The 27,092-nt window shown below is 56.3% G+C and overlaps 1 protein-coding gene across 1 annotated transcript in view; it reads right to left on the bottom strand.

Annotated features, from left to right (window-relative positions):
• The window catches only part of LOC119104509 (bifunctional 3'-phosphoadenosine 5'-phosphosulfate synthase), a gene marked incomplete at its 3' end in the record, with an annotated part of 69,190 nt that overhangs the window by 14,717 nt on the left and 27,381 nt on the right, over positions 1–27,092 (bottom strand). Inside the window, 6 exon segments of the mRNA XM_037228224.1 lie at positions 2,656–2,784; positions 4,639–4,757; positions 5,518–5,656; positions 6,413–6,506; positions 20,001–20,142; positions 21,556–21,661. Coding sequence (XP_037084119.1) covers positions 2,656–2,784; positions 4,639–4,757; positions 5,518–5,656; positions 6,413–6,506; positions 20,001–20,142; positions 21,556–21,661 — 729 coding nt within the window.

Consider the following 27,092-nt stretch of genomic DNA (forward strand, 5'->3'; position numbering starts at 1 on the left):
AGTGAAGCAGCCGAAATGACCGAGTCGTTACAAAGGCCAACATAGAGATCCAATGGGAACTGCACATTGCGAGTTGGAAGGTCCCATTCCGACAAAACGAGAGGGAACGAAACTACACCCTCGACGTAGAGATGAACGACCCATAATCCATGTGGACAAATAAATGTCTTATGTCACAAATACATAATCCAACGTAATCTAATGTAGCGTGATAGTCGGCCACCTCATTGGCCACGAGCCAAGCCAGCTTGATAGGGCGACATCACCGGCCGCCGCCGCCTACCTTGACATAGGGGTGGCCGGGGTTGGTGGTGCCCCACTGTCTGCCGCAGCGCTCCTCCTTCCTGTGCTCGAAGAACTCGGGCTTCCTCACGATGGCCACCGGACGGCCGTCGTACCTGCGGAGGGTACACGTTATAGAGGGCGAGAACGGAAGGTAGACGCTTCAAGGGGCGGGAGCGGAGGGAGACCTTACAGGAGGCGGGGCGAAGGGGAGACGTTACAGCAAGGGGTGGGGTGCCGTGCAACGATGGCGATGCCGTGAATGATGCCGTGCAAATGAAGCAATGACAACTGGCAACAACGCGAAGGGTGTTCACCCAAAAAGTAGCTGAAAATGGCAGACGCCCCTGTAGCATTAAGTGTGCGCATGTGTACTGCACACGCTGGGACAATTAGCGTCTGGCATTATAAGACGGTGCATTGACTCAAACTGACCGATTATTGTGACCGGTCTGCACTAACCTGGCCGAAACCACGCGGCTTCAGTGACCCGACACAGCACGACAGCACGACGGCCCGCTGACCTGACCCGCCACCGCCATGACCTGACCTCTACAGCAGCCCGACACACGACGAGAACTCCAGTCACACCAGACTCGTGGACCCTCCGTAATCCACACCGTCAGTGACGTCACGTAAACCCTCCGTGACCCTGTGACCCGGCCTGACCTGAGGCAGAAGGCGGGCAGCGCGGCCAGCCGCTCCTTGTCGGCCGTCTGCACGGGCAGCACGATCGGCACCGACTGGTTCGTCACGCCGTCGTCCAGCATGCTGCGCGAAGTGTTGACACTGCCGGCAGCAGGGCGGGGTCGCGTCACACAGAACAGCGTGCGGGGTACGGGGTGCAGGAGTGGGGTGGGTGCTGGGTGCAGGATGCGGAGGGATGTGGGATGGGGGGGGGGGCGAAGTGCAGAGTGGGTACGGGAGCAGAGAGTACGGGAGCAGGTGTGGTGGGGGTGCGGAGTACGGTACGGGGTTCGGGTGCGGGGTGCGGGTTTGAGGCGCCGGTGGGGGGGTGCGGGGGGAGGGGGGCGTCGGCAGAACGTGCCCTCTGCGGAGCGGTGGACTTGGCAGCAGCCGATTATCGTTGTCAAATGGTTTTGAAGAACGCGTTCGGTCATAAAGAGGTACACATGTGCAAGGCAAACCACGAAAACATTATTGCTACCCCCCACATCCTGCTGCCACTCGTTTTGATAGGACAACTGAAATGACATCTTTTTATTCAACAACTGAAGATAATTTCCTTTCAAGCAAAACTCAGAACAGTCATTCTTATACACACTTAACCGATTTCTGAGTAAATACGCATCAGGCGAAATCATCTTTTCATGAGCAACAAAGCCCGTCACTTCATTCTGTCCACGTCTCTGCTGAATTGGCCGCCGCTAACCGCCGTCTCGACCGAGCAGTTACAGGCTACATGCGCTGCACACGTCATATCCCTCAGTTTGGTGCGTTATCACAGGGCCTCCGCGGCGCACTGCAAGACCGTGTCGGCCCCACACAGACGGGTTCATTCATCATGTGCGGCGTGCGGAGGCGAGACCCGTCGGCCCTGCACGGTCCACGTACCTGCAGGAACTCACGCTCCCTCATGAAGCCGGTGAGCGGGGGGTGCCCAGCCCTCCCCAGCACCTGCACCTGCAACAGCCAACAGTCGGCCGTGACGTCACACTGTAAGCTTGGGTGTCACATAGTCAGCCGTGACGTCACATCGAAACACGTGAGGTCACACCGCCAGCCGTGACAGTCACCACCGTCAGCCGTGACTTCACAATCGGAAAGCCGTGAGGTCACACCAAACAGCCGTGACGTCACAATCGCCGGCCAGCCACGGTGATGCCGGGTTGGGTTAATAGTACGCACTAATAACGGAAGGGTCTGTTGATCGGGGAATCTCATGATCAGACAACCACTGGTGCACTGCTCTCACACCAATCCCAGAAAGCTACAACGGGGAGCCCATATTCAGGCGGTGCTGAAACCATGTCATCGCTGGATTTTCACAGCAATCAAACTGAACCTCAAACCAGCCTTAGCTCTAGAGTAAAATCATTTGGCTCACGCAGAGCACGTGATCCGCACGGTGATCTGGGCGAGGAGCACGGACTCAACTGGAGACGGCAACCTCCACCAATCACATCCCACTGTTCCACCGCTCCACGTTCCAGTGCTCCAACGCTCCACATCCCTCCCATCGATCCACACTCCGCCATTCCACAGTTCCACGTCCCACCGCTGCAACGATCCACCTTCCATTGCTTCACCCACCGACACTCCACCTCTCCACACTCCACCGCTCCACACTCCACCGCTCCACCTCTCCACACTCCACCGCTCCACCTCTCCACACTCAAGCGCTCCACCTACCCACTGCAGGTCCACTGTGGAGATGTCGACGGCGGGCAGGGCGGCCGCCTCCTCGCGCGCCGCCGCCAGCTCCTCCGCCGGCACGAAGAGCTCGCCGATCGCCTGGCTCGCCGAGCGCGGCACGATACCCTGCCGGCGGCGGCCGCCCGGTGACGACCACGACCGCGAGGGAGAGTCACGAGGCTCCCGATGACACGCGGTGTCAGCTGACACCGAGTCGGCGTCGGGCGCGGCCGCGCCCGGCTGCATGGTGTCAGGCTCCGTCGCGCTGAATGCGTTCTTTCAGGTGGAGCCGGTCCGTCTGATCGTCCGCGGCTGGGCGACCTCTGACCCCGCTGACCTCGACCGACCTCTGCCCGCGCGGGAACGGCCACGTGACCGCCGGAGGGCGCGACGGACGGGTATGGTAACCCCGGGCACGCTGGCGGCCGGACCGCGTGGGGGGCGCGTGGCCCGGCGGTTTGGGCAGCCGGTTCTAGAGGGAGGTCTGGGTTCGATTCCGGCCTCGGGAAACTTTCGTCGTGCGGGTTTCCGCCATGCTGTGACAATGCTAATGACCTTAGCAGCTGCATTTGTATTTAGAGAGCCCAGCTATCATAGTTTATGTGAAGAGCGATACTTAAAAAGAGAGTCCCAGGGTTATTGAGAGACGACGGCGAACAAAAAATGAGCACGAACGACCACCAACCACACTGGGTATAGTCGTCCACCGTTAATAGAGCAACCACGACTCACTCTTCGCCATCGTGGGCATGCGTAAAACGTAATAATATACTTACGAATAACCTGAAGGGCAACCCAGTTTGACTGTCCGACGCGTGAGTCAAACAACAGATATTGACAGCGCTTTCTCAACGCAAGCTTAGCCTCAGTCGATGCGAAACCTCACGTGAGAACAGCTACATCGCCTTGAGTGTCTCAGCTGCTGAGACTATATGGCATCGCTGCGTCACACCCTGGCAGGAACGGCGGACATCGCGGGAAATCGAACACAGTAGCTCTGATTTCCTAGGCGCGCAATGGTCAACGCAGACGCTTTAACCACAATACCAGCACCATCAGTCAAAGTGCTGTCACTCTTATCAGTGCAAAGTGAGAATCAGCACGAGGTTACACCCACATCAGCGTAAGGTAAGAATCAGCACGAGGATGCACCCACATCAGCGTAAGGTGAGAATCAGCACGAGGTTACTTCCATATCAGTGGAAGGTGAGAATCGGCAAGAGGCTACAACCACATCAGTGTACGGTGAGAATCGGCAAGAGGTTACACCCATATCAATGTAAGGTGAGAACCCACAAGAGGCTACAGCCATATCAGTGTAAGGTGAGAATCGGCAAGAGGTTACAGCCAGATCAGTGTAAGAATCGGCAAGAGGTTACAGCCATATCAGTGTAAGAATCGGCAAGAGGTTACAGCCATATCAGTGTACGGTGAGAATCGACAAGAGGTTACAGCCACATCAGTGTAAGGTGAGAATCGACAAGAAGTAACGCCCTTATCAGTGTAAGGTGAGGACCGGCAAGATGTTACAGCCATATCAGTGTAAGGTGAGAATCAGCAAGAAGTTACACCCATACCAGTGTAAGGTGGAAACCGGCACGAGGCCACACCCATATCAGTGTGAGGTGAGAATCGGCACGATTTTACACCCACATCAGTGTAAGGTGAGAATCAGCACAGGATCAACGTATCCGAAGAGCGGTTTTCCGTCTGTGGCAAATGGTGGCGGGCGACTTATGCGCATTATGGGAGTACCAGTGCCAGGCAGTCACGTTTGGTGAGCACCAGTGAGCAGGTTCAGGTGCAAGATGAGAACGCAGCTTTACGTGTGTTCGCCGACCATTGCAATGGCGTTGAAATATTTCTCAGCCCGTAACTCTAAGACTCCACGTGTGTCAATCACCGCTGTTACGCAATGTGAGCAACAGGAACCACGTCTCGCTCTTGCGTGCGATGTAAGCAGGTAAGAACGGCTCTTACATGCGAGGTGAGCAGTTCCACCATCTGGTCCACGCAGTCCTGAACGCTGCACTTGTCCGTGTACAGGGTAATATCGGGCTTCGAAGGGCGTTCGTAGGGCGCATCAATTCCGGTGAAACCTGCCGACAAACCAACACAGGTCAGTAGACGCAGCAGAGCAGGTCAGTAGACACAACGGAACAGACCAGTGGAAACAGCGAAACAGGTCAGTAGATGCAGAGGAACAGGTCGGTAGACACAGCGGAACAGGTCAGTAGACACGGCGTAACAGAGCAAAGGACGCAGCGGAACAGGTCAGTAGGCACAGCGGAGCAAGTCAGTAGGCACAGCGGAGCAGGTCAGTGGACATAGTGGAGCAGGTCAGTGGACACAGCGGAGCAGGTCAGTAGACATGGCGGAACAGGTTAGTGGACACAGCGGACCAGGTCAGTGGGCACAGCGGAGCAGGTCAGTAGACGCAGCGGAACAGCTCGGTAGACACAGCGGAACAGGTCGGTAGACGCAGTGGAACAGGTCAGTAGACGCAGCGGAACAGGTCAGTAGACACAGCGGAGCAGGTCAGTAGACAGCGGAACAGGTCAGCGGACACAGCAGAACGGGCCATTAGACACAGCGGAACAGGTCGGTAGACACAGCAGAACGGGTCAGTAGACACAGCGGAGCAGGTCAGTAGACACAGCGGAACAGGTCAGCGGACACAGCAGAACGGTTCAGTAGACACAGTATAACAGGTCAGTAGACACAGCGGGACAGGTCAGTAGACACAGTATAACAGGTCAGTAGACACAGCGGAACGGGTCAGCGGACGCAGTGTAGCAGGTCAGTAGACACAGTATAACAGGTCAGTGTAAGAGGCCAGTAGACACACCGGCGGCGCACCTTTGATCAGCCCCTGGCGCGCCTTGTTGTAGAGGCCCTTGACGTCCCTCGTCTCGCACACTGCCAGCGGCGTGTCGACGAAACACTCGTAGAACGGCAGATTCGAGTCGGCGTGCAGCTTCCGCGCCACGTCACGGTCCTGTGACGTCACAGGTGGACAGGTCATCGGTGCATCCATGTCACACGCGCCATCTCGAAGTGTTGTGATGCGGCGCATACGCCACTTTCCAGACGTCCGATCACACACGCATGCGCCCCGTCAGGTCATGTGACGTCACACAAACATACCACGTCACCTTGAAAAAGCATACGTCACTGGCTGTTTGTGACGTTAGGAGAAACGTCACGTCGCCTTCCCGTAATGCAGCGTCAAGCACTTCACATAAAACTTAATCGTTGAGAGCATGAGGCAAGCGCAATGATGTGCCAACACAACATTTGTCATCGGCTCCTCGTTCCGTGGATAACTAATTAAATGTTTAACAGAAATTGTTCAGTGCATAAGTAGTAACTACACACACGCGACAGCTCGCAGCCCAAACACCCAACGGATCTGCAAGGACAAAATAAGGGCATCAAGCACGACGAGGCTGAAAAAGCAGTCTTGGCGGCATGGAAGACGGACCTGAATGCCCGAAGTTGAAGAAAGCAGTCTTGGGAAAGGGGAGACGAAGTAGCCACAAGCTAACATTGTCAACGACGCCACAGTCGCGGTGACGAAAGTGAAGAAACATTTGTGGTGGAAACACCTGTGCAGTGACGACACAGTAACGGATGGGGTTTGCCCGAGGGGCTGATGTTGATAGCTGAAAACGAAAGTGAAGGGACCACCCTCGTCACAGCAAGGAGACGAGTCAGAGCATGAACTTCGCGTCACATCGCTGAGGAGACTGACCTTGGCGTACGGCGAGACGAAGCTGCAGAGGGCCACCACCCCGCTATCTGCGAACAGCTTTGCCACCTCGGCTACGCGGCGGATGTTCTCTTCCCTGCAACAGAACACGAACACCGGGTCAGGTCACATCCTCTTCGACCCGGAAACACGGGCGACACGTCCGGTTTGGAGGTCGGATTCGTCGACAACCGGAGCGACAACGTCCGCTAGGCGCAAAGTCTTCCGGCGATGGAAGAGGCGGGGCGGCTGAACTGACTGGGGTTGCCTGCCAGGCACCATTCCGATTATCGCCCCACGGGAAACCACCACATGGTGTCCACCACCACCACGTTGTCTACCGCCACTGTCACCACCACGTAGTCAGAGTCCAGTGATGGCAGACAGGGTCCAGCAGATCTTCCCACGTCAAGCTGGACGTGGGAAGAGGACTGGGGGCGGAGGAGCTTGGTCACTTTGGCAGCATAGTGCGCTAACTCACAAAGCTTAGCGCAGTATGCCGCTAGAGTGCAAGGCGTATAGCGCGCAACATGTCGAGGACTAAGGAGAACCTATTGACCGAGGCGCGCACTGAAAACAGAACGCCGTGAAAATCAATCAACGGAGGAATCCCACGAACGTTACCACGCGCAGCAAAATCAGCCAGCAAAAAACTCCCTGACAAAACAATCCCAGACCTGGTTACACGGCCTTGATTCCAGCAGCCACAGCGGCGCGTCGAAAGTTCGTAAGTAGGGTACGCAGTGCCGCACGGCCTAGCGCTTCTCGATCGCGCCAGGAGGTCCACCGCACCGCACCTGGTCCTCTACCGCGCCCAGACACCCCGGCCGTTCCTGTGAGATCGACCCAGCTCTGCGGAGAGACGGGCACGGCCACCAGACGCCGCAGTCGTCTTCACGTGAGATTGCGCGCCGCCGCGTCTCTCAGAAACCGAGCGGACGCCGGGAGGCAGAGTGGAGGTCGGGACGGCGCAGCCGTCTCACAGGTCGTGACCTGTGAGAGACCTGTCGCCAGAAACGCCCCTCCTTCGGCCTCACGACCGTGGAATTCTCCGGCTCTGGGGCAGTGTGTCCCCGCCTCGAGAGATAGCAGCGAGGCAGCCAGTCTCGGAGCCTGCCGCGTCAGAAACGCGAGAAGAGAAACGAGAAACGTGAGAAACGTGAGAAACCGCCGCCAACGGCGGTCACCTAACGAGGGAAATCCGAAGGAAAGACGGCAGTGGCTCCGCCATGTCCTGGCAGGACTACATCAGCAAGCAGCTCATCTCCACCAACATGGTGCGGGATGCACTGATCGCCGGCGTCGATGGCGCCATCTGGGCCCAGAGCAAGAATCTCAAGGTTAGTGCGGCCGCCGCCAGAGGTGGAACCAGTCTTCGCTGGGGCTCCGCTGAACCTTAATACTGCATGAAGTGAGAAGCGCTGTATCAGGCTAGAATGCAGATCTCACAGTGAGACCGCCATCGGGGTGAGATGATACGCCCAGTCCAGGGGTCAGCGACTACCGACCGGGCCATGCCAAACCGGCCTTTATGCCTCAACTAGTGAACACAGCCCCCGGAGGCGGACAGAGAGGAAGGGAGGGAGAGGGAGAGGGAGAGGGAGAGGGAGAGGGAGAGGGAGAGGGAGAGGGAGAGGGTGTGTTGTGTGTGTGTGTTGTGTGTGTGTGTGTGTGTGTGTGTGTGTGTGTGTGTGTGTGTGTGTGTGTGTGTGTGTGTGTGGTGTGTGTGTGTGTGTGTGTGTGTGGTGTGTGTGGTGTTGTGTGTGTGTGTGTGTGTGTGTGTGTGTGTGTGGTGTGTGTGTGTGTGTGTGTGTGTGTGTGTGTGTGTGTGTGTGTGTGTGTGTGTGTGTGTGTGTGTGTGTGTGTGTGTGTGTGTGTGTGTGTGTGTGTGTGTGTTGTGTGTGGTGTGTGTGTGTGTGTGTGTGTGTGTGTGTGTGTGTGTGTGTGTGTGTGTGTGTGTGTGTGTGTGTGTGTGTGGTGTGTGTGTGTGTGTGTGTGTGTGTGTGTGTGCGCGTGTGTGTGTGTGTGTGTGACTCTGCATGAACCACGCTCCCCCTGCTGCTGTTATCACCCCCTGCCGACAGCGCCACAGGTAGCGACTATCTATGACGGCCTCGCCGCGGCACTCGTACCGTAATGGGTTGTGTAACGCCGCCTGCGATACGGCACGCGTTGTGAGTGGCGGGAGGCCGGCGTTCCAACGCCGCTGCCTGCTCTTCGGAGTCGGAGTCAGAGTGGGAGTCAGAGTGGAAGTCGGAGTGAGAGTCGGAGTCGGAGTCAGAGTCAGAGTCAGAGTCGGAGTCGGAGTCGGCGTCGGCGCCGGCCCCACGTGTTGCGACTTCGAGACGGCATCGATCCCGCCGCGGCGGAGCCGGACACAGGTCCGCCCGGCTGTTTTCGCCGGGCTCCGCCTCGCGGCAAATGTGATCCGTTCGCCCCACATCCCACGCGCAAACAGTGGGCCCGCGCGACAGCTGACGGCGACAGCAAACCGCAGCGGAACGCGCCGTGGACTTCCGGCGAATACCAAGCCGGCGGACGTTGCAGCCCCGATTCTGCCGCGTGGCCGGCCTGAGCGGGCGCCGCGTGGCCGCAAAGAGTAAGGCGGGCCACGGCTTTCAAACCGCACGGCCAGAAAACGGGATGTACTGTGCGATCCGTGGGCGACTTGAAGCAATCTGGGCGGGGCTTCCGACGTACCCCGTGGTGAACACTGGATGTGACATACCACGGGTCGGTTCGTTGAGTAATATGCGAACTTCGCGTGTGGAATGCTGGCGTTGGGATTTCTCACGGTTCTCAACGAGCCCGTCACAAATTTCTAATGATCAAGCGACCAGTAGCGCATAAATATGATCGGTACAATGGCGGCACAGCTTTTCGCCCGGCAAACGTAACTTCTCGCACTTCAAACAGAACGTGAAATTTCACGCGAAGCGCACTTTCACGCGAAGCGCGCGACTTTCAGCTTAGGGGGCGTAATGGCTGAGTGGTTGGCGCGCCGGACTCCCGTGTGGGAGCCCAGGTTCGAATCCTGGTTGCGCCATGGCCCCTGAGCACTATTATAGCCAATGCAGTCGGTTCAGAGACTTAAATGAAGATGGCGGTTCATAAAGTGACGTAGCAACGTGCGTCGCGTCTCCTTAAAAAAGGATTTTCAAATCGCTGCCGACTACGCGCCTTTAACGCCCGTTACAAAAGATCGCTGCTTACTCCAGGCCGAGGGCCGGACCGTCGTTTCGAGTTCCGCGTTGGCGAACGAGAGGCATCTCAGCACCACGACCTGCCGTGACCCCAGGCGTGTGCTGACGTTTCAGGCCACCAAACAGGAGCTGCTCCCCATCATCAAGGGCATCAAAGACGGCGGCGGGGGCCTCACCGCGGGAGGAGTACACTTTTCAGGTGAAGGAAGCCCGGCGTGCGTACGCCTGCTAGGTGCATACGCTTGCGGCGGTCAGAAACGCCTTAGATGTAAGTAGTTCGTGTGGACTCTTGGTGGGCCTCGCAGTCACGGTGAAGGGCGTGCCGTGGGTGATTTAACGGCAGATTTCCTAGATTTCGTGGAAAAGGATCCCCATATTGTCTTAAAACTGCCTTAAATTTGACGCAGACTCTTACAGCTTCTCAACATCACTTGCACTTGACGCAAACTTCTATTACTTCTTAACATGGCTTGCATTTGATGCATACTTTTACTGATTCTTAACATGACTTGCGTTTGACGCAGACTTCACTTGACCTACGATCGCCGCATCTTCCACTTCATACCGCCGCTTTATCTTCAACGGCTCACCTCGAAGATTCACCACTTAAGTTCATCACTCTGCCCCGCGGTCAAGTGAAGCGTGGTGGGACTGCCGAAAGAAAGGGCGATTGCCAAGTCCACTTTAAAGTTAACATACAGATGTCACCACAATAGACGCAATATGCGTTAAGTTTCCAAAAAAGTGGGCGGGGGATAAATTTGATGCAGACTTTTTCACCTCTTAACACCCGTTTGTTCGAACACCTCCGCGGTAACTCCCCCCTCTCCCCCATCAGGCACCAAGTACATATTCCTGTCGGGCGTGGCCAACAAGTGCATCCGCGCCAAGAAGGCCAAGGTGGGTCTGCACGCCTCCATGACGTCGAAGACGGTCGTGGTGGCGCTGTACGCGGACCCCGTGCAGCACGGCGAGTGCGCAGCCGTGGTGGAGAAGTTCTCCGACTTCCTCAAGAGCAAAAACTACTAGTGGAGGGAGCGAGGCGAGCGGTGGGGCGTTGGGTTTGACGTTGCTAGGATAGGAGCGAAGTGTCCACAGAATTAAGTCGCGTTTTCTTGGGAGTGGTGCGAACGGTACGAAGGGTGTGTTGAAAGGACAGGAAAATAAAATAAGCCGATCTGATTCAGTGTTCGGCCTATAACGACCACGAGCTGGCACTACAACAAGCAAAATGCAAAATGTCCAGTCAATAATCCAACGGTTCTGCGACACACACAATCTCGTCCAACACGCATGACAGCAGGCAAAAAGGAAGTTACCACTGAAATGCGCGGTGTGCATGACCGAGGTTAAAGCGGTCAAACCGACTGATATAATGGAGGTCAAGTTGTCATAACATCACGCGGATTACGTGCCATAAACAAAATACATTACGTTTGATAATTCCCGGGCATTACCCCTGCATTAAACACAAGCGTACACGCTGCGTGTTCTTCGCTTGCTCCACTCTGTTCAAAGATATCCTGCTGATCAGCTAAGCACGTAAGCAATAACCATTCCATCACAACAGAAAGAAACAAGAAACAGAGCCTCAGCCATCGCCAACGCCATATAGGCTTATATATAGGCTTATATATAGGCTTCCTCCAGAGGCCTGCCGCTACCTGGCGCTTCTTCATGCCAGGCACGTGACCGAGCGGTCGGCGCGTTTCTTGAAACTATGTCGTGGCTGGATTACGTCAACAAACAGCTGATCGCCACAGGGTCAGTGCGGGACGCCTTGATCACCGGAGACGACGGAGTCGTCTGGGGTCAGAGTCGCGGATTTGAGGTGAGTGTGATGACACCATCTGTGCTCAGAGCCGAGCAAAGAGAAGACGGAGTCATTTTGAAAGAGTGACACAGCTAGGGGATGAGAGAATGATGAATTTAAGTATCAGGCCGAGAGGTTGACGAAGGCGAGAGCACATGCAGTTAAAGCTACGCACTGGAGGTGACAATGTGATGGAATCACTATGCTCGCCGCCCGTGCAGTGCGTAAGTGCGTGCATCATCGTTCATGCTTTACAATCCAGCCTATTTCAGCAACACACGTAAATCTTCGACAGACGCAATTTGATCACAAACGCACACAATGCGTATGGCCTAATCCCATCTGAAATATTTCGTGGCAAAATGATGTTAAGGTAAGCATGTCAATTTCCGTGCCATTCAATAAATCACATGCATTCTGGCAGCATTTTAGCCAGCCTGGATCCTCTGAAACCAAGCGCCCAGCAAGGCCGTAAGACGGACGTACAGCTTTCGTGCTTTCGGCCATCCCCCGTACTCTCTCGCCTCCCACTTCGACACCGCAGCCCACCCAGCCAGCCTTTCCTTGGCCCTGATGACCACCACCTCCCTTGCGTTTCTCAAGCCACCCTTCTCTCCTCTCGTTCTCCCTTCCCCTCCTCCACCCTCTCCTTCTCCTCCTCTTTCGTCGTCTCCTTCTCCTTCTTCACCCTCTCCTTCTCCTTGTTCACCCTCCCCTTCTCCTCTTTCGACCTCTCCTTCTCCTTCTTCACCCTCTCCTTCTCCTTCTTCACCCTCTCTTTCACCGCTTTTGCTCTCTCCTCCCCTCCATCAACCTCTTCTCCCCTCCCATTATCCGCCCTATCCTTCTCCCACTTCCCCCTCCTTTGCAAAATCCCCTGCCACTCCCCCTCCTCCATCCTATCCCTCTCTCCCTTCCCCTCCATCGCCCTCCTTCCCGCTCTCTTTTCTCTATCCCCCGCCGACACGTTCTCCCCACACCCGCCGCTGCCTGACGCAGTCGCCGACGCTGCCGCAGCCGAAGCCGGAGGAAGTGCTGCGTGTCATCGAGTCCCTGAAGGACGGCGGACAGTCGCTGGCCGAGGACGGCATCCGAGTAGCAGGTACAGGCCACAGCCCGGTCCGAGCCCGGCAGCGGGTGGGCGGGCGGGAGGGGGAGGGGGAGGGGGAGGGGGAGGGGGAGGGGGAGGGGGAGGGGGAGGGGAGGGGCTTCAGATACGTGCTGTGGTTTAAAGGGAATGTTCCAGATTTTAAAGCAAGCATCAGCCGTGACGAAATAAGCTCACTTATAACTATTGGCACACTTTTAAGTAAAAAGGACTGCCCTAGACAATTCAGTTTCTCAGTGCAGTAAATACAGTCCACAATACGCCATGGCTTGACTAGGTTATCGTATCTTGCATAATATTGGTTGAGAGTCTTTTGACGGCTGTTATATATGGAGATCGTGCCCACAAACGCCAGATATACCCGACTCGGCGATTATGTGTTTCTTGGCGTTGATTGCCGCGTAACTAATGGAATGACAGGAATTGAATAACGTTATCACGGCGTCATGTACGCTTGGGTGCCCTTGAAATCACTTCCCCGACTTCGCGGGCGAGCAACTCGGAAACTAGAGGGGTTTAGGTCTCAGGAAGTACAGAGGCTGTGATCAGGGACAGGACCAGCCTATCACCACCGACCCGCTACTGACGTCACGCCGCGGCCGCACCACGCAGGCACGCGGTACATCTACCTGAACGGCGAGCCCGACCGCTTCTTCAGCTGCAAGCGCAGCACGGTGGGCCTGTACGTGCGCCGCACGGAACGGGTCGTCGTCGTCGCCCTCTACGAGGACCCCGTCACCAGCCGGCAGTGCGCCGACTGCGTCATCAACCTCTGCAACTACCTCGCCACGAAAGGGTTCTGAGACGACCGGCGGCGGCGGCGGCGGCGCGGAGGGCGGACGTAATGGGAAAGGCGAAGTGGTGCACGCATATCGACATGGACGCATGCCTGGCTATGGATATGGGAGCATCATGTATGGACGGCTTAGCCTCCGAAGCCGTCGGTAATCTGACGACTGCAAACGCTCGTTCGCATCTCAGTGACGCCGAAAATATCAACAGCGACTGGTCGTTCCATTACCGACCGTTTAAACGAGCCGTCGAGCAGCGAGGCGCGCACCAGAACCACGCGTCAGCAGCCAACGTGCACGCGCCACGGAGCACGCAGCTTCCATCCCCCCGAGCATAGCTGCTCTCATCAACGCCCGGCGATTCCACGACGGCGCCATCACGCCCAGCCACCCCGCCAATATGAATTCCAGTCGGACCAATTTGCCAGTGGCTGAACGAGCGGCCGTGCCCCATCTGCCGATGATGGCGGTCCCAAGCATCAGCTGGGGTCAACATCGGGCCGCCGCCCCTGACGACAGAATAACGGCCAATTTCGCGCCACTAGCTGCGCGCTTATTCAGTCATCGCAGTTACCGCGCGCTCAAAATCAAATTACTACTATTGCTACTCATTCGGCTTTGGTACAGGTTATCCGACGCTGAGTTATTATATTGCAACACACATACATATTGGTTACTGATATCAAACCTATTAATAAATGTGTAAATCGATTAAAAGCTCATCCATTAACGAACGGCCGAGTCTGAGAGCGCGCCGAACATAAAGAACAGGAGGCTCAGACGCACTCGATTTAATGCGGTCACCATCCCCTCACAACGACGCAAGCTACGAAGCGAGCTAACCAGCCCATCGGAGCTGGCGGGCGTCCGGCTCCGAGCAGCCGCGTCCGGTAGTAGTTTGCGAAGCGTCCACCAGGTGGTGTCGCGACTCAAATACGGTGCGGTAACTCAATGTTACGGCCGTGGCCACAGAGCCCAAACTCCACGGGTGGTATAATGAGCCATGCTCTCCGGGCAAACATGCAAATGCAGGACAACCATGAGTTTTAAGCCCGATTTTGCTCGTCAGCCTTCCTAAACGTGACATGTGTCCTCTCAGGCACCTCAGCGAGAGAAAAAAACGCTTATATTCGCGCGCACAATAGCATAGGCACCGACGGTGTAGAGGGTGGTCTTCTGGGAAGCAAGAGGTACGGGGCTAGCTTCCTCACGGTGCCCATCCTTTCTGCCAGGGTGAGACGCGGGCTGAGGCCATATAGCCTTACTAGATGAGTGTGTCGAAAAGCGCCAACGAGAAAAACTTTCTGAAATGCTGCATTTTTAACGCTAAAAGATAGCAATTATGTCATCCCTTCATTTCTATGCAACATCCTCCGCATACGTTTACATAAACCCAATATCATATTAAGCCATTGGAGTCAGCAATAGGCGTATGGCTGGACTCGGAAGCAATAACACCAGCGGCGTGGGAGCGGTCAATAATCAGCGTGAGCCTCTCCCACGGCCGGCGAACACGTCCGGCCGGTGTTTACGGCGCGGGAGACGCGCGCTCGCGCGCACCGTATGTAGGGCAGTCAACAGTCCGCAAGCACTCAACAGTCACAATCAGCAGTTAACAGTCGCATGGGTTCCGGCTGATGGAGAGGGATGGGAAGGGGTTAAGGGGAGGGAGAGTGGAGCGGAGTGAAACATGAGGGATGGGGAGGGTAAACGGACGGGGAGTGAGGCTGAGAGACGTGGGAGGAGTGGTGAGGGAGTGAGGGAGGGAGAGAAGGATCGGCCAGAGAGCAAAGGGAAAGAGGGGAGGCCTGAGAGAAAAGGGAGAGAAGGGGAGGCCTGAGACAAAAGAGCAAGACGGGGGGGGGGAGGAGGGGGGCAGGAGAGAAGGGCGGCAGAGGGGCAAACTTGACGAAACAAGGGTGACTCGGCAGACACACCTTCCCACGCCACGCCACAGCGGACGCGCTACACAGTGTCGGCGCCAGGCGTTTCACCAATGCCGCCCTGCACGCCGCTGAGTGACGTCAGTGAGTGGAACACCGGTGCAGTGCTGCGGTGACGCAATGGTGGGCGTGGCGGCACGAGGCAGGAACCGAACCGGCTCGGCGTGACTTCTAGACGGCAGCGCTGGCCGACACACCCGGCCGCCGTCACCAGCTGACGGTCGCCACAGACTCCAGGCCGTCTGTCACCAGCTGACGGCCGACACACCCGGCCGCTGTCACCAGCTGACGGCCGCCACAGACTCCAGGCTGTCTGTCACCAGCTGACGGTCGCCACAGACTCCAGGCTGTCTGTCATCAGCTGACGGCCGCCACAGACTCCAGGCTGTCTGTCACTAGCTGGCGGCCGCCACAGACTCCAGGCCAGGCCACAGACAACCAGCTGACGGCCGTCACAGACTCCAGGCTGTCTGTCACCAGCTGACGGTCGCCACAGACTCCAGGCTGTCTGTCACCAGCTGACGGCCGCCACAGACTCCAGGCTGTCTGTCATCAGCTGACGGTCGCCACAGACTCCAGGCTGTCTGTCACCAGCTGACGGCCGCCACAGACCCCCGGCTGTCTGTCACCAGCTGACGGTCGCCACAGACTCCAGGCTGTCTGTCACCAGCTGACGGCCGCCACAGACTCCAGGCTGTCTGTCACCAGCTGACCGCCACAGACTCCAGGCTGTCTGTCACCAGCTGACGGCCGCCACAGACTCCAGGCTGTCTGTCACCAGCTGACGGTCGCCACAGACTCCAGGCTGTCTGTCACTAGCTGACGGCCGCCACAGACTCCAGGCTGTCTGTCATCAGCTGACGGCCGCCACAGACTCCAGGCTGTCTGTCACTAGCTGACGGCCGCCACAGACTCCAGGCTGTCTGTCATCAGCTGACGGTCGCCACAGACTCCCGACTGTCTGTCACCAGCTGACGGTCGCCACAGACTCCCGGCTGTCTGTCACTAGCTGACGGCCGCCACAGACTCCAGGCTGTCTGTCACTAGCTGACGGCCGCCACAGACTCCAGGCTGTCTGTCATCAGCTGACGGTCGCCACAGACTCCAGGCTGTCTGTCATCAGCTGACGGCCGCCACAGGCTCCAGGCTGTCTGTCATCAGCTGACGGCCGCCACAGGCTCCAGGCTGTCTGTCATCAGCTGACGGCCGCCACAGACCCCCGACTGTCTGTCATCAGCTGACGGCCGCCACAGGCTCCAGGCTGTCTGTCATCAGCTGACGGCCGCCACAGGCTCCAGGCTGTCTGTCATCAGCTGACGGCCGCCACAGACCCCCGACTGTCTGTCATCAGCTGACGGCCGCCACAGACCCCCGACTGTCTGTCATCAGCTGACGGCCGCCACAGACTCCCGGCCGTCTGTAGCCTCACGATAGCCGCCACAACCTGACGGTTCGCAGAGCCTTGAGGCTGTCCGGACCACTTGAAAATGGTTTTAGTGACTGTTTTTGCATCAATTTTAATGTCTTGAAATTTTATGTAGTAGTTATACATTTTATTCTTTGAAAATCATATACCTGAATGATATCGATATATATATATATATATATATATATATATATATATATATATACAGAACATTATATAGAACAGAACAGAACACACACACACACATATATATATATATATATATATATATATATATATATATATATATATATATATATATAGCAAGGGACACCTCCCCCTATGAGTTCACGACCTCATAGAAGCACTCCACTCCGCTGCATTCCACTGCACTGTGACTAACTGCAGTGAATGGATGAGTAGGCGTGTGAAAGGAGTGGGGCCGAGATGGTGAAGCAGGCATCACATAAAACCTACCGCACGCCTGTCCGGCAAAAGTTCGCGAGCTTATCAGCAATCGGTCAACAGTCATAGCGTATCGGTGGGGGGTCATTCGACCGCGGCCGAGCCGGGCCGGCGTAGCGCGAGCGTGGCCCTGACCCCGATATCCGCTCCCGCCGTATCGTGCAAGTGCTGAGGACCGGCGCGGCATTACTGAGGTCCGAGTTTGGGGGCCGCAAGCGGGTCTCAAATCTGAGGCTGGCGGATTTGATCTGCCCCGCTAGCAAAGCTAGAGGCTCACTGAAAGGTCAGTGCGGCTTACCTTCGTACAAGCACGGTAAGTTCCGAAAGCATGCAGCTGCTTAGGACGAGAAATAGGTGCGGAAGGATCTGGTGGAGCGCGAGGAGAGCCCGCGACCACTATCCAGACGAGGCTGGCTAACAAACATCACTAACATTCCTGGCGGGCGAAACAACGGCGGTGCGTTGCATGGCGACATACCGCCGTTACATACAGCAGAGCCACAAAGCCATAACACACTTCCGGCAGCGTGCCATGGACGAGGCATTGCTAATTCCATAACGCATAACGTCATGCTCAAATCCTTTCACATCCATTTAAAATTATGTTTTATCACTGTCGTTGGCCTTCGCAAACTGTTTGCCGGAAATGGAAATTAGAATAATTAGATTAGATTAACGGACGCTTGAGAAAACCTGGAGCAGCAAAGCCACCAGAACGGGTATCACTCACTTCTTTAATGCTTAACACGTGGAAACATCAAGCGAAGCTGACGAAGCCACTGTCACCCTGCCACACAGCACCGCCCAACTGTGCTTCGCAGGCTTTTCCGTGTGCTTTGCGGCCGCCGGAACCAGCTCGCCGACCGGCAGAGACCCTCCGTGACCCGGTGGCGGGGTTCAAACCCCCGCCGTGAGTCGACCTGTTCCAGCAAACCGCTCTTCTGATGAGGCCCGGCCTGGCCTCCAGGCCCCAGGCCCTTCCAAAACCCGGCCCGGCCTCGAGGCCCAAGGCCTTCCAAGATCCGGCCCGGCCCAGCCCGGCGGGCTTCTCCGCGTCTGAGAACTAAACCGCGGACAGAGCGCCCCTCGCCAGCTGTCAGAACTGCTCGGTACCCCTTCACCGCGGCGGTGGTCAACTGAGGGTGCGTGGGAGGAGGACAGCGATACAGGGGGAGGGGAGGCGGGGTCACAAGGTCGGCAGGTATCGGGGCTAGGAGCGCGGCTGGGCGAAGGTTGCAGGGGCGGGGGGGGGAACCCGCCAGCGCCGTGTCCGCGCGGGGCCGAGATACATTATGCAGGGGCGGCGGTCGCCAGGTGGCAGAAACACCACATGCCGGCGTCGGAGGTCCCCTCCCCACCCTCCAACCCGGCCACCGCATCCTTGCCAGCCCCGAGCCCCAGCCACTACACCCCGCTGAGTTATTCGCCGACATTCGCAGCCGGCGTTGCCGCCCCATCAACAACAAAAAAAAAACCGGGGCAGACAGGTTTCCTGTCGGCGGCGGTACCGAGACCGGACCCTCCGACCGCGAGCCCTGCTCCTGAACGGCTCGGTCGCCGCCTGCAGGGCGTCACAGACAGCGCGCCGGCGCACCTGGGCAGGTGTGGCAGGCGGGTCGGAGCGCGCGCTCTACAGATGGCCGGTGGGCTAGCCGCTGAAGAGCCGTGACGCGCGGCCGACCATGGCCGGGGCTAAACAGGGTAAGGTGGCTGAGTCTAGGCCCGGGATACGCCCAAAGGTTTCTTTTGGGTTTGCCCGCGAATGCTAGCTTGCTTTTGAAAGCGATGGAGCCCCCCCCCCCCTCCAACTGGACAGGGAAATACATCCTGGCGTCAGACCGATTCCTTAACGTCAGAATCAGACACTTCCGCGTGCTTTGGGTCCGGGATCACATCATGAGCATGTGCCGCGTGTCGTACACGCACCGACACGGCCACCACTGAATATCACTCAGTGGTGCGGCCAACACATAGCCACAACTGGCGGAGGCGCAGACAGGATTTCCTTAAGGGGGGATGGGGAGGAAACGGAGCTCTTTCAAGGCCTCCCCTTGGCTGTGCCCTGCCACTTTGCCACCTCCGGTAGAATGCATAAGTTACTGACGACGACCGCAGGCAAGACGAGACTGATTCCGCGCCGTACAATGGCAACGAAGCCAGCCTAAGATCTCCTGCCCCTCTTTCACCAGCTGCGAGCTGACCTTCTCTGCGTTCTCCGCGCAGAGCGGTGACATTCAGCCAAAAAGGCATGCCACATCATTGCCGGGTCACTAACGTAAGGTCGGGGCCTGCCATCCTGAACCAGACGGGCATCACACGTATGCGCGCGCACAGACACGACACACGCCATGTGGCCACGTGTGCGTGTGGACGAAATGTACGTCATGTCCCCGTGTCGTCGCACGGTACCCATGCCGACACGGGCAAAGACAAACCTAGCACCTGGGGAGCGATTCATGCGAACACCGGCGGAATGTGTCGCTATCTTCGCAGCGAGACCGCGCTGAGCTTCACCTGGAGCGCACATGCGTACACAAGTGCTGCGCCCATCGTCACCTTCCAAAGAAAAGGACTGCTCAACAGACACCAGAGCCGCGCTCCCCGTTGCCAAACGCCGTCCACAAGTCGCAACCCATGACGCCATAGGCCGGTGCGTCACAACAGCTCCTACGGCTTGGAGTATAGTAGCTGGCGTATAACGTAGGCACTTGTGACGTCACCCCATGTCACCCAGGTAGGTACTTTGCCGATGGGGAACGCGGCCCGGCGGAGCTCATCCGCTCAAAATGGCCGCCGCGGCATAAAATGGGCGCCACGAATAAAATGGCCGCCGCGGCACAAAATGGCCGCCACGCTGCATCACCTGTCCTCGGCGGAGAAGCCCAGGTTCTTGTTGAGTCCATGCCGAATGTTGTCTCCGTCGAGACCGTAGGCTGGGATGCCGTGCGACACCAGGAACGCCTCCAGCGCGAACGAGATGGTTGTCTTTCCGGCCCCCGACAGCCCTGATAAAGAGGGCACTCGGTTCAGACCGGGGTCACACAAACAGGCCTGACGTACAGGGAGCTTAAGTCGGTCAGGGGTCACACAAACAGGTCTGATACGGAGGGGGTTCAGGGCAGTCAGGGGTCACGCAAACAGGCCTGACATAGCGGGTCAGGGCCCACACAAACAGGTCCGACACAGATGGGGTTCGCGTCAGTCAAGGGTCACACAAACAGGTCTGACACGAGAGGGGTTCGGGTCAGTCAGAGGTCATACGAACATGCCTGACACAGAGGGGGTTAGGGTCAGTTAAGGGTCACACGAACAAACCTGATACAGAGGGGTTCGGGTCAGTCAGAAGTCACGCAAACAGGCCTGGCACGGCAAGGTTCAGATCAACCAGAAGCACACAAACAGGTCCGAAACAAAGGGGGTTCAGGTCAGTCAGGGGTCTCACAAACAGGTGTAACACAGAGGGGGTTCCGGTCAGTCAGTGGTCTCACAAACAGGCCCCACACAGAGGGCGTACGGGTCAGTCAGGGGTCACGGAAACAGGCCTGACACAAAGGGTTTCGGGTCATAGGTCTTGTCAGAGGTCTCGCAAACAGACCTAGCACAGAGGGGGTCCAGGACAGTCAAGGGTCATAAAAACAGGAATCACACAGACAGTACTCAGCTTACACCCCTTCATGGATTGGAGGCAACTGCAGGGGTCATGTTAGCGCTCAAATGTACATGACTTTACCGGGTTCGAACCCCCCCCCCCCATCGGAGCCGAAACAAATAACCAGTCATCCACACCAACATGCCGTGTAGACTGACGGAGATAATCAACACTCAAGGTTCCAACGCTCTTACACATAGCCGCTGAAGGAGAAAACCCAGAAACCAGCTGCGCTACCCACTCAACACGACAGACTTGTGCCCCTCCGGTTGGGTTGTTGTGCAGCGCTTTACACAGCTCGGGCATAGTACACGGCCCAGGACGTTGTTGCTGTAATCCCTCACGCGTGGTGGGGAGGCATTTCTCGATATCTGACGGCAGCTCTCGCACCCACATCCTCGCCGCTGTGTGCGAAACGATCTGTCGCTCAGCTTTGCGACCGCCTATGTACTATACGTATATGTACATATATATATATATATATATATATATATATATATATATATATGGAAATATCAACACTCAAGATCCCAACGCTCTTCCACATAGCCGCTGAAGGAGAAAACCCAGAAACCAGCTGCGCTACCAACTCAACACGACAGACTTGTGCCCCTCCGGTTGGGCTTAAAGCAGTTACGTCGCCATACTCTGAGAAAAACCGGCACAAGGAATTTTGTCTTCGACGGGCATCGAGCCCCAGAGCTTCGGCTACTGAGGCAATCAACCACACCTCTCGGCAACCTACACCCCCCCCCCCCTCCCAACTCACCGGTCAGCCAGATGGTGCAGCCGCGGAACTCTCCGCGCTCGCCCATGACCTGACCTCGGTGGTTGCGCGAGACATGGCCCGTCTGGTAGGTGACATTGGTCGCCTTCTGGAACGGACAGGCGACGAGGTCGGTTAGGCCAGCGTCTGTCGGAAGGGGGATGTTCATCCGCTTAAGTGAGAGATTACAGAAAGTGGTACCACATGAGCATGCTGCCGTTCTTGTATTCTGGTCGCACCGCTTCTCTAAAATGACGAACGCACTTGTTAATTGTGTTTCGTGCCGGGAATCAAGAATGTCATCTATCGCCCCCGAGTCAACGTCAATTCCCCTCACATTATATTCCACATTGTTACTGGTACCATTCGCTCCACCCAATCGCCCACAAATTTTTAAAATGCATCTAATGTCTACTCGATGGCATTGCGTAGCCTCCGCGAATATTGGAAGTCTACGGCTGTCAGTACAGGAACCAACTCATAAGGTCGAAAAACAGCAACTCACGGTCTTCTTGCTGTTGCCAAGTATAACATACTTAACGAATTTAAGTACCGTCCTTTGTTTTTCATCATTAGCAAAGAGCATATTCATACCGACCAAGCTAACGTAGCACAAATTAAATCCTTATACGGTTCTCCAGAAACCAAGTGACCAGAGGCAAACCACTCAGCTGCACAACGAGAAAGCAGCGCAGGCGGACAAGTCGTCAACATCAGCATTACTTTCCAGACCGCGATCAGCGCCGTCAGCATCTTGGTCAGCACTACGCTGAAGTGTTTGTTGCAAGCTCGAGGAAGGGAGGGGGGGGGGGGGGCAGTAGGCACCACTTCCGGGTAGGCGATGAGTCATCAGGGCAAATGGGTGGAGCAAATTACGGTAGAGCATTCCCAGCGAGGAATACGTCATCCATTATCGTCAGGGCTTTACGACACGCTCAGCTGCTGAGGCCACGCGGCGTCGCCTGCCTCTTACCCTGGAAGGAAGGGCGGGGAATCAAACCCTGTGCCTCTAGTTTCCCAGATGCGCAGTGGTTAACGCAAACGCGTTACCACTGCACAATCGGCACCCCCTACATCGTCTGTACTGACAATTTAAAAATCAAATAATTTGCGCCGCGTGCAAATATAAACTTTTACCGGAAAGTCGGGGTAGCGTTGATAAAACTGCAGCCATCTATCCAAACATAAAATCTACGACAGTAGTTTTCCCACACAACAGAGGCGTTATGTCACATTGCTTATTTTAAGAAACAGAAGCATAGCATGGGCCGTAAGAAACTGTGGCATTAGGGGCATGTCGTAACAAGAACCGCTGCTCATCTCGCATTCTGATCACAACGCTGTTCCATCGAATGTTGGTAATACCAATGCATAGACAGCCAATAAAACTAATCGGTTCAGACCAATAACCCCACTTACACCAAACCATCGTTGAAACAACACAACCAATGCTGTGACCCCACACAACGGTGCACAGTAGAACGACACGGAGAACAGTCCACAGAACAGTACGGAGAACAGTCCACAACCGAGAAGAAAGAGTCCCATCATACCCCGTAAAATAAAAAAAATAATGAGCCACAATGGCGCCAGCCTCTGCTCCTGGCGGCGGCTCCAGCGGGGGGGGGGGGGGGGGGAAGGAGGAATGGCGCGTAATCGGCCAATTTCCCGCCATCCGCGCCGGCCTCATCTCGCGCCATTTCTGCCGGCGTCCGATCGGGACGGTCACATGACCGTTATTGCCCCGGAGAGCAGCCCAGGAATGCCAGCGACGCCGCCGGCCGCGCGGTCCGGGCTGCCGCCGCGCGGACGTCGTTGCCGTCCGGAAAAACAACTCCGGCTGGAGAGGAAGGCGGCAGCGGGACATAGACTTTCTGTACAAAAATACCGTCCACGGCTGTTAAGCGACGCATATTTTCATCGCGTAAAATACCGACGTACTTTTCACTTTTTCACTACTTGAATACTATTTTTGGGTCGGTGCTTTTTTGGTACTTTTTATATTTATTCACCACCATTCTAGCATGATCCACTCCGTGATCATCTCCGTTGAACACATTCCTTACACGTTATCACAATGCCCTGTCAGGGCAGACCTCAAAATGAAATATCCTTAACACAAACTATCTTATTAATGCTTTGCTCTGCTGGTGCTTCATAGAAACAAATAGTGGCAAATAAACGGCTGCAACATGCATCTAAACAATGCAGTGCAGCCATATTGCTTACTCTTTGCATTTTCAGCTTCCCACAACTACAACTTTATTACATCTTCAGCCCCTTTTCCATTCTTTGCGAGCCGTCCAGTACTCAACAGTAGTAAACAAATCGGTAGTTCAAGATACCGCCCCTGATATTTTTTCCCATAATGCGATCTATGCACGGAGAGCAGCAAATGGGTGAGGATCACAACGGCCACGGGCAGAAACAGCGCACCAATGTGAACGGACTGTCCCACCGCCGTCATCGTTTGCGGCGAATGATAACAACCCCGCATCGTGCCAATGGAAGCCGATCGACGCACCGCCAATCGAACACGGTTTAAATTGAAAGAGACTCAAACTCTCGGTGTACGGCTTCTTTTCCCTCATCGCCATCCGACGCGCCCCAGCCCAGAGTGCATTTCACGATGACACGCGCAGAAGAACCCTCTTCAACGCCGCAGGTGCCCAACAATCAGCGCAGAGACGGCGAGCCTCACGAGGCCAGAGCCGGATAAGCATAGTCATGCCCGCCCGCCGCGCGACCTGTCCGACAATGGGCTCCGTTGCTGTGAGGGACACCTGTGGCCTTTGCCTGCCCCTCTGGCCGTCGACTCGGCATTTGCAAATTCATTCACCGCTTCAGACATCGCTGTTCGGATCGTCACGCGCGCAGTGGCGGAGCCAGGTGGCGCTGCGAGGGGAGGTGGGTTTCGCCGCGCAGTGGCGGTGCCAGGCGGCGCCGTGTGGGGGAGGCGAGCTCCATGCAGTGGCAGTGCCAGGCAACATTGTGAGGGGGAGGCGGGCTTCGCGCAGTGGCAGTGCCAGGCGGCGCTGTGAGGGGGACGCAGGCTTCGCGCAGTGGCGGTGCCAGGCGGCGCCTTGAGGGGGATGCGGGCTTGACGGAAACGGGTGCAGACTAAGTGTGGTGGACGATCAGCGGTGGTCGCAGCATCAGCTCTCCACTCTTGATCAGCGGAGACATGATACAAGGGACGTCGCCAAGGGGGGCACAGGGGTCACCCCCCCCCCCCCCAATAAGCCGAGGGGTTTACACCAAAAACTGGGCGGTTTCGCAGAAATTCGGTCCAAATTCGCTAGACATTAGACAAATTTAATACCCCCAGGAAAATTCTGAGCACGTGCCTGGGTGACACGTAAAACCAAAACTATAAACTTCGGTGGTGACGTCACGGGACCTCTGACCACAAACGCCAGCACAGCCTTACAACATACAGTCATCCACAGACACGTCCCGCTCCGTGGGCTCATCGCCCCAGGTCCGGGTCGGGCCGGGCCACCACCTGTGATGTCACATCACCTGTGACGTCACATCACCTGTGACGTCACATCACCCGGAGACCGAGAGGACGAATCACCATGCCGCCTGAGAATGACCCCGCCCCGGCCCGCCCGAATCGCCGCCCAAACCGCATGGAACGAACACGAATCGATAAAACCAATGCGCCCTGCACGAGCTGCCCGCACAGCCGCGACGGCCATCCGTCTTTCGCCGGACGTCGCCATACCGGTATGTACCACATACCACACCACATACCGGTATGTGGCCGCCCACATACCGACCGCATCCATAACGGCCACTCTGAAGGGTCAGCCGCTGGTGCTGCCAGGGAAGCGCAGGTAGCGGCCCCGGCTGGACTGTGGACCCGGCAGGCATCGGTGCTGTTCCACCATAGGCAAACCACGGCTACGCCACCACCAGCCGACGCACGGATGGCGGAAGAAAAACACAACGGGGCGCTTAAAAGTGGTCGCAAATGTGATGCCGGCCAGTCGCAGGCGAAGGAAGGTCATATCGATGATCGCGTGGGTGCCCAAAGAGTTCATGAAAACGCCATGGGTGGTAACAAGTGTGAGGGGCGAAATGTGTGTCAACCCACATGACACGATCCATCAGACTCCGTGTGGCAAGAATCGGCCACTTTGAGCGACAGGGAGGTCGATATTTTTTCATGCTATTGTACCCCGGCTTGAGGTTCACTGCCTTTTGCACCTTCCCTTCCCGTAAATCGGCCAATCAGCATCAAACCGGGTGGCTGTCAACCCCGTATCTAAACGCCTCAGGCTTGACAAATGGGCTGGACAGGTCAGATGTTTGGGTCGGGGTCAAAGGGCAACGGATTCGCGCCGACGAACTGCGTGAGGGTACTGGCGGAGAGGCAGGATTCGGGCAGCGTGCACTATATTGACATCCTGTACACCCCACTGGATGAATTTTGGGGTACAGACCAGAATGTTAAAACAAATGGGTTAAACCACAGAAAAAAACCTAAAATAAGCCGGAACTATCACCCGAAGCTCAAAAGCCTCGAAATTGCGGTCGATGGTCCGGGCTTGACAAAAACCAGTCACAGATGCGCGGCTGGCATTAAATCGCAACGAACAGTCATAAGCCGTTCCGAAACCGACAGCTGTCGGTAGAAGGACCTCACAGTCACGTGGCGACACGTGACCGTGCGTTACGTGGCACACGTGTAACAAGGGCACGAGCACGCGACAGGAAACCACGTAGCACACGTGCTGAAAGTGATGTGGCCACGCGTGAGCCAGCAACACAACCACGTGCCGCATTCAAAACTGCTCCGTGGGTGTAGTTACACTGCTACCAGTGCTGTGTTATTCTTATCCACCGCTTACACCGGGCCCGTTATGTAACCGCGTGTTCTGGTGACGTAATCACGTCGTCGAGTACCCCGCCCCTTTCCCCCACCCACTACCACCTCCCGAAAGTGAGAGTGCAACGCCCAAGACACCAGTAACATACGGCAGACCGGCCCATGGAAAATGTGTCACACCGGGCGAAGGTGCGGTCACGGACAGGTAAAATGGCCCACAGCCAGAAGTTCACCATTCATTTGCAATGACGACGTCACCACGGAAAAAGCGCCAGTAAAAGCCACCCAGCAAAGGCAGAAAAATATCTCGTATCAGGGGAAAATACTTCGGCCGGTTTTGGGTAGTCTGTACAGAATCAAACTTATCAGTTCGGGCTACTTCAGGGTCCTACAAGAACGCAGCACAGTCTACTAGGAATTGGCATAATCCATCTCAATGTAATGTTACTCCTACCCAACTTCATAATCGCCTGCATCAAGCAGCCACACAGAAGGGGACACAGGTTTTCCGCGGCGCGTTTTCCCCATTTCTGCATCCAACGGCAGGTTGACAGATTATTTCCTGCACGGAGATGACTAACGTCCGCACAGCAGGAGGATACAGCCACTGACTTCATTGCGCGAGTTAAGTAATTCAGTAGAAATACTTACAAAAACGCGAGGTTCTCTATTTCATTTCGAGGTTCGCATTCTCCGATTTTTT

This window comes from Pollicipes pollicipes, unplaced genomic scaffold, assembly GCF_011947565.3.
Source record: "Pollicipes pollicipes isolate AB1234 unplaced genomic scaffold, Ppol_2.1 Scaffold_6052;HRSCAF=7182_pilon_pilon_pilon, whole genome shotgun sequence".
Taxonomy (NCBI): Eukaryota; Metazoa; Arthropoda; class Thecostraca; order Pollicipedomorpha; family Pollicipedidae; genus Pollicipes; species Pollicipes pollicipes.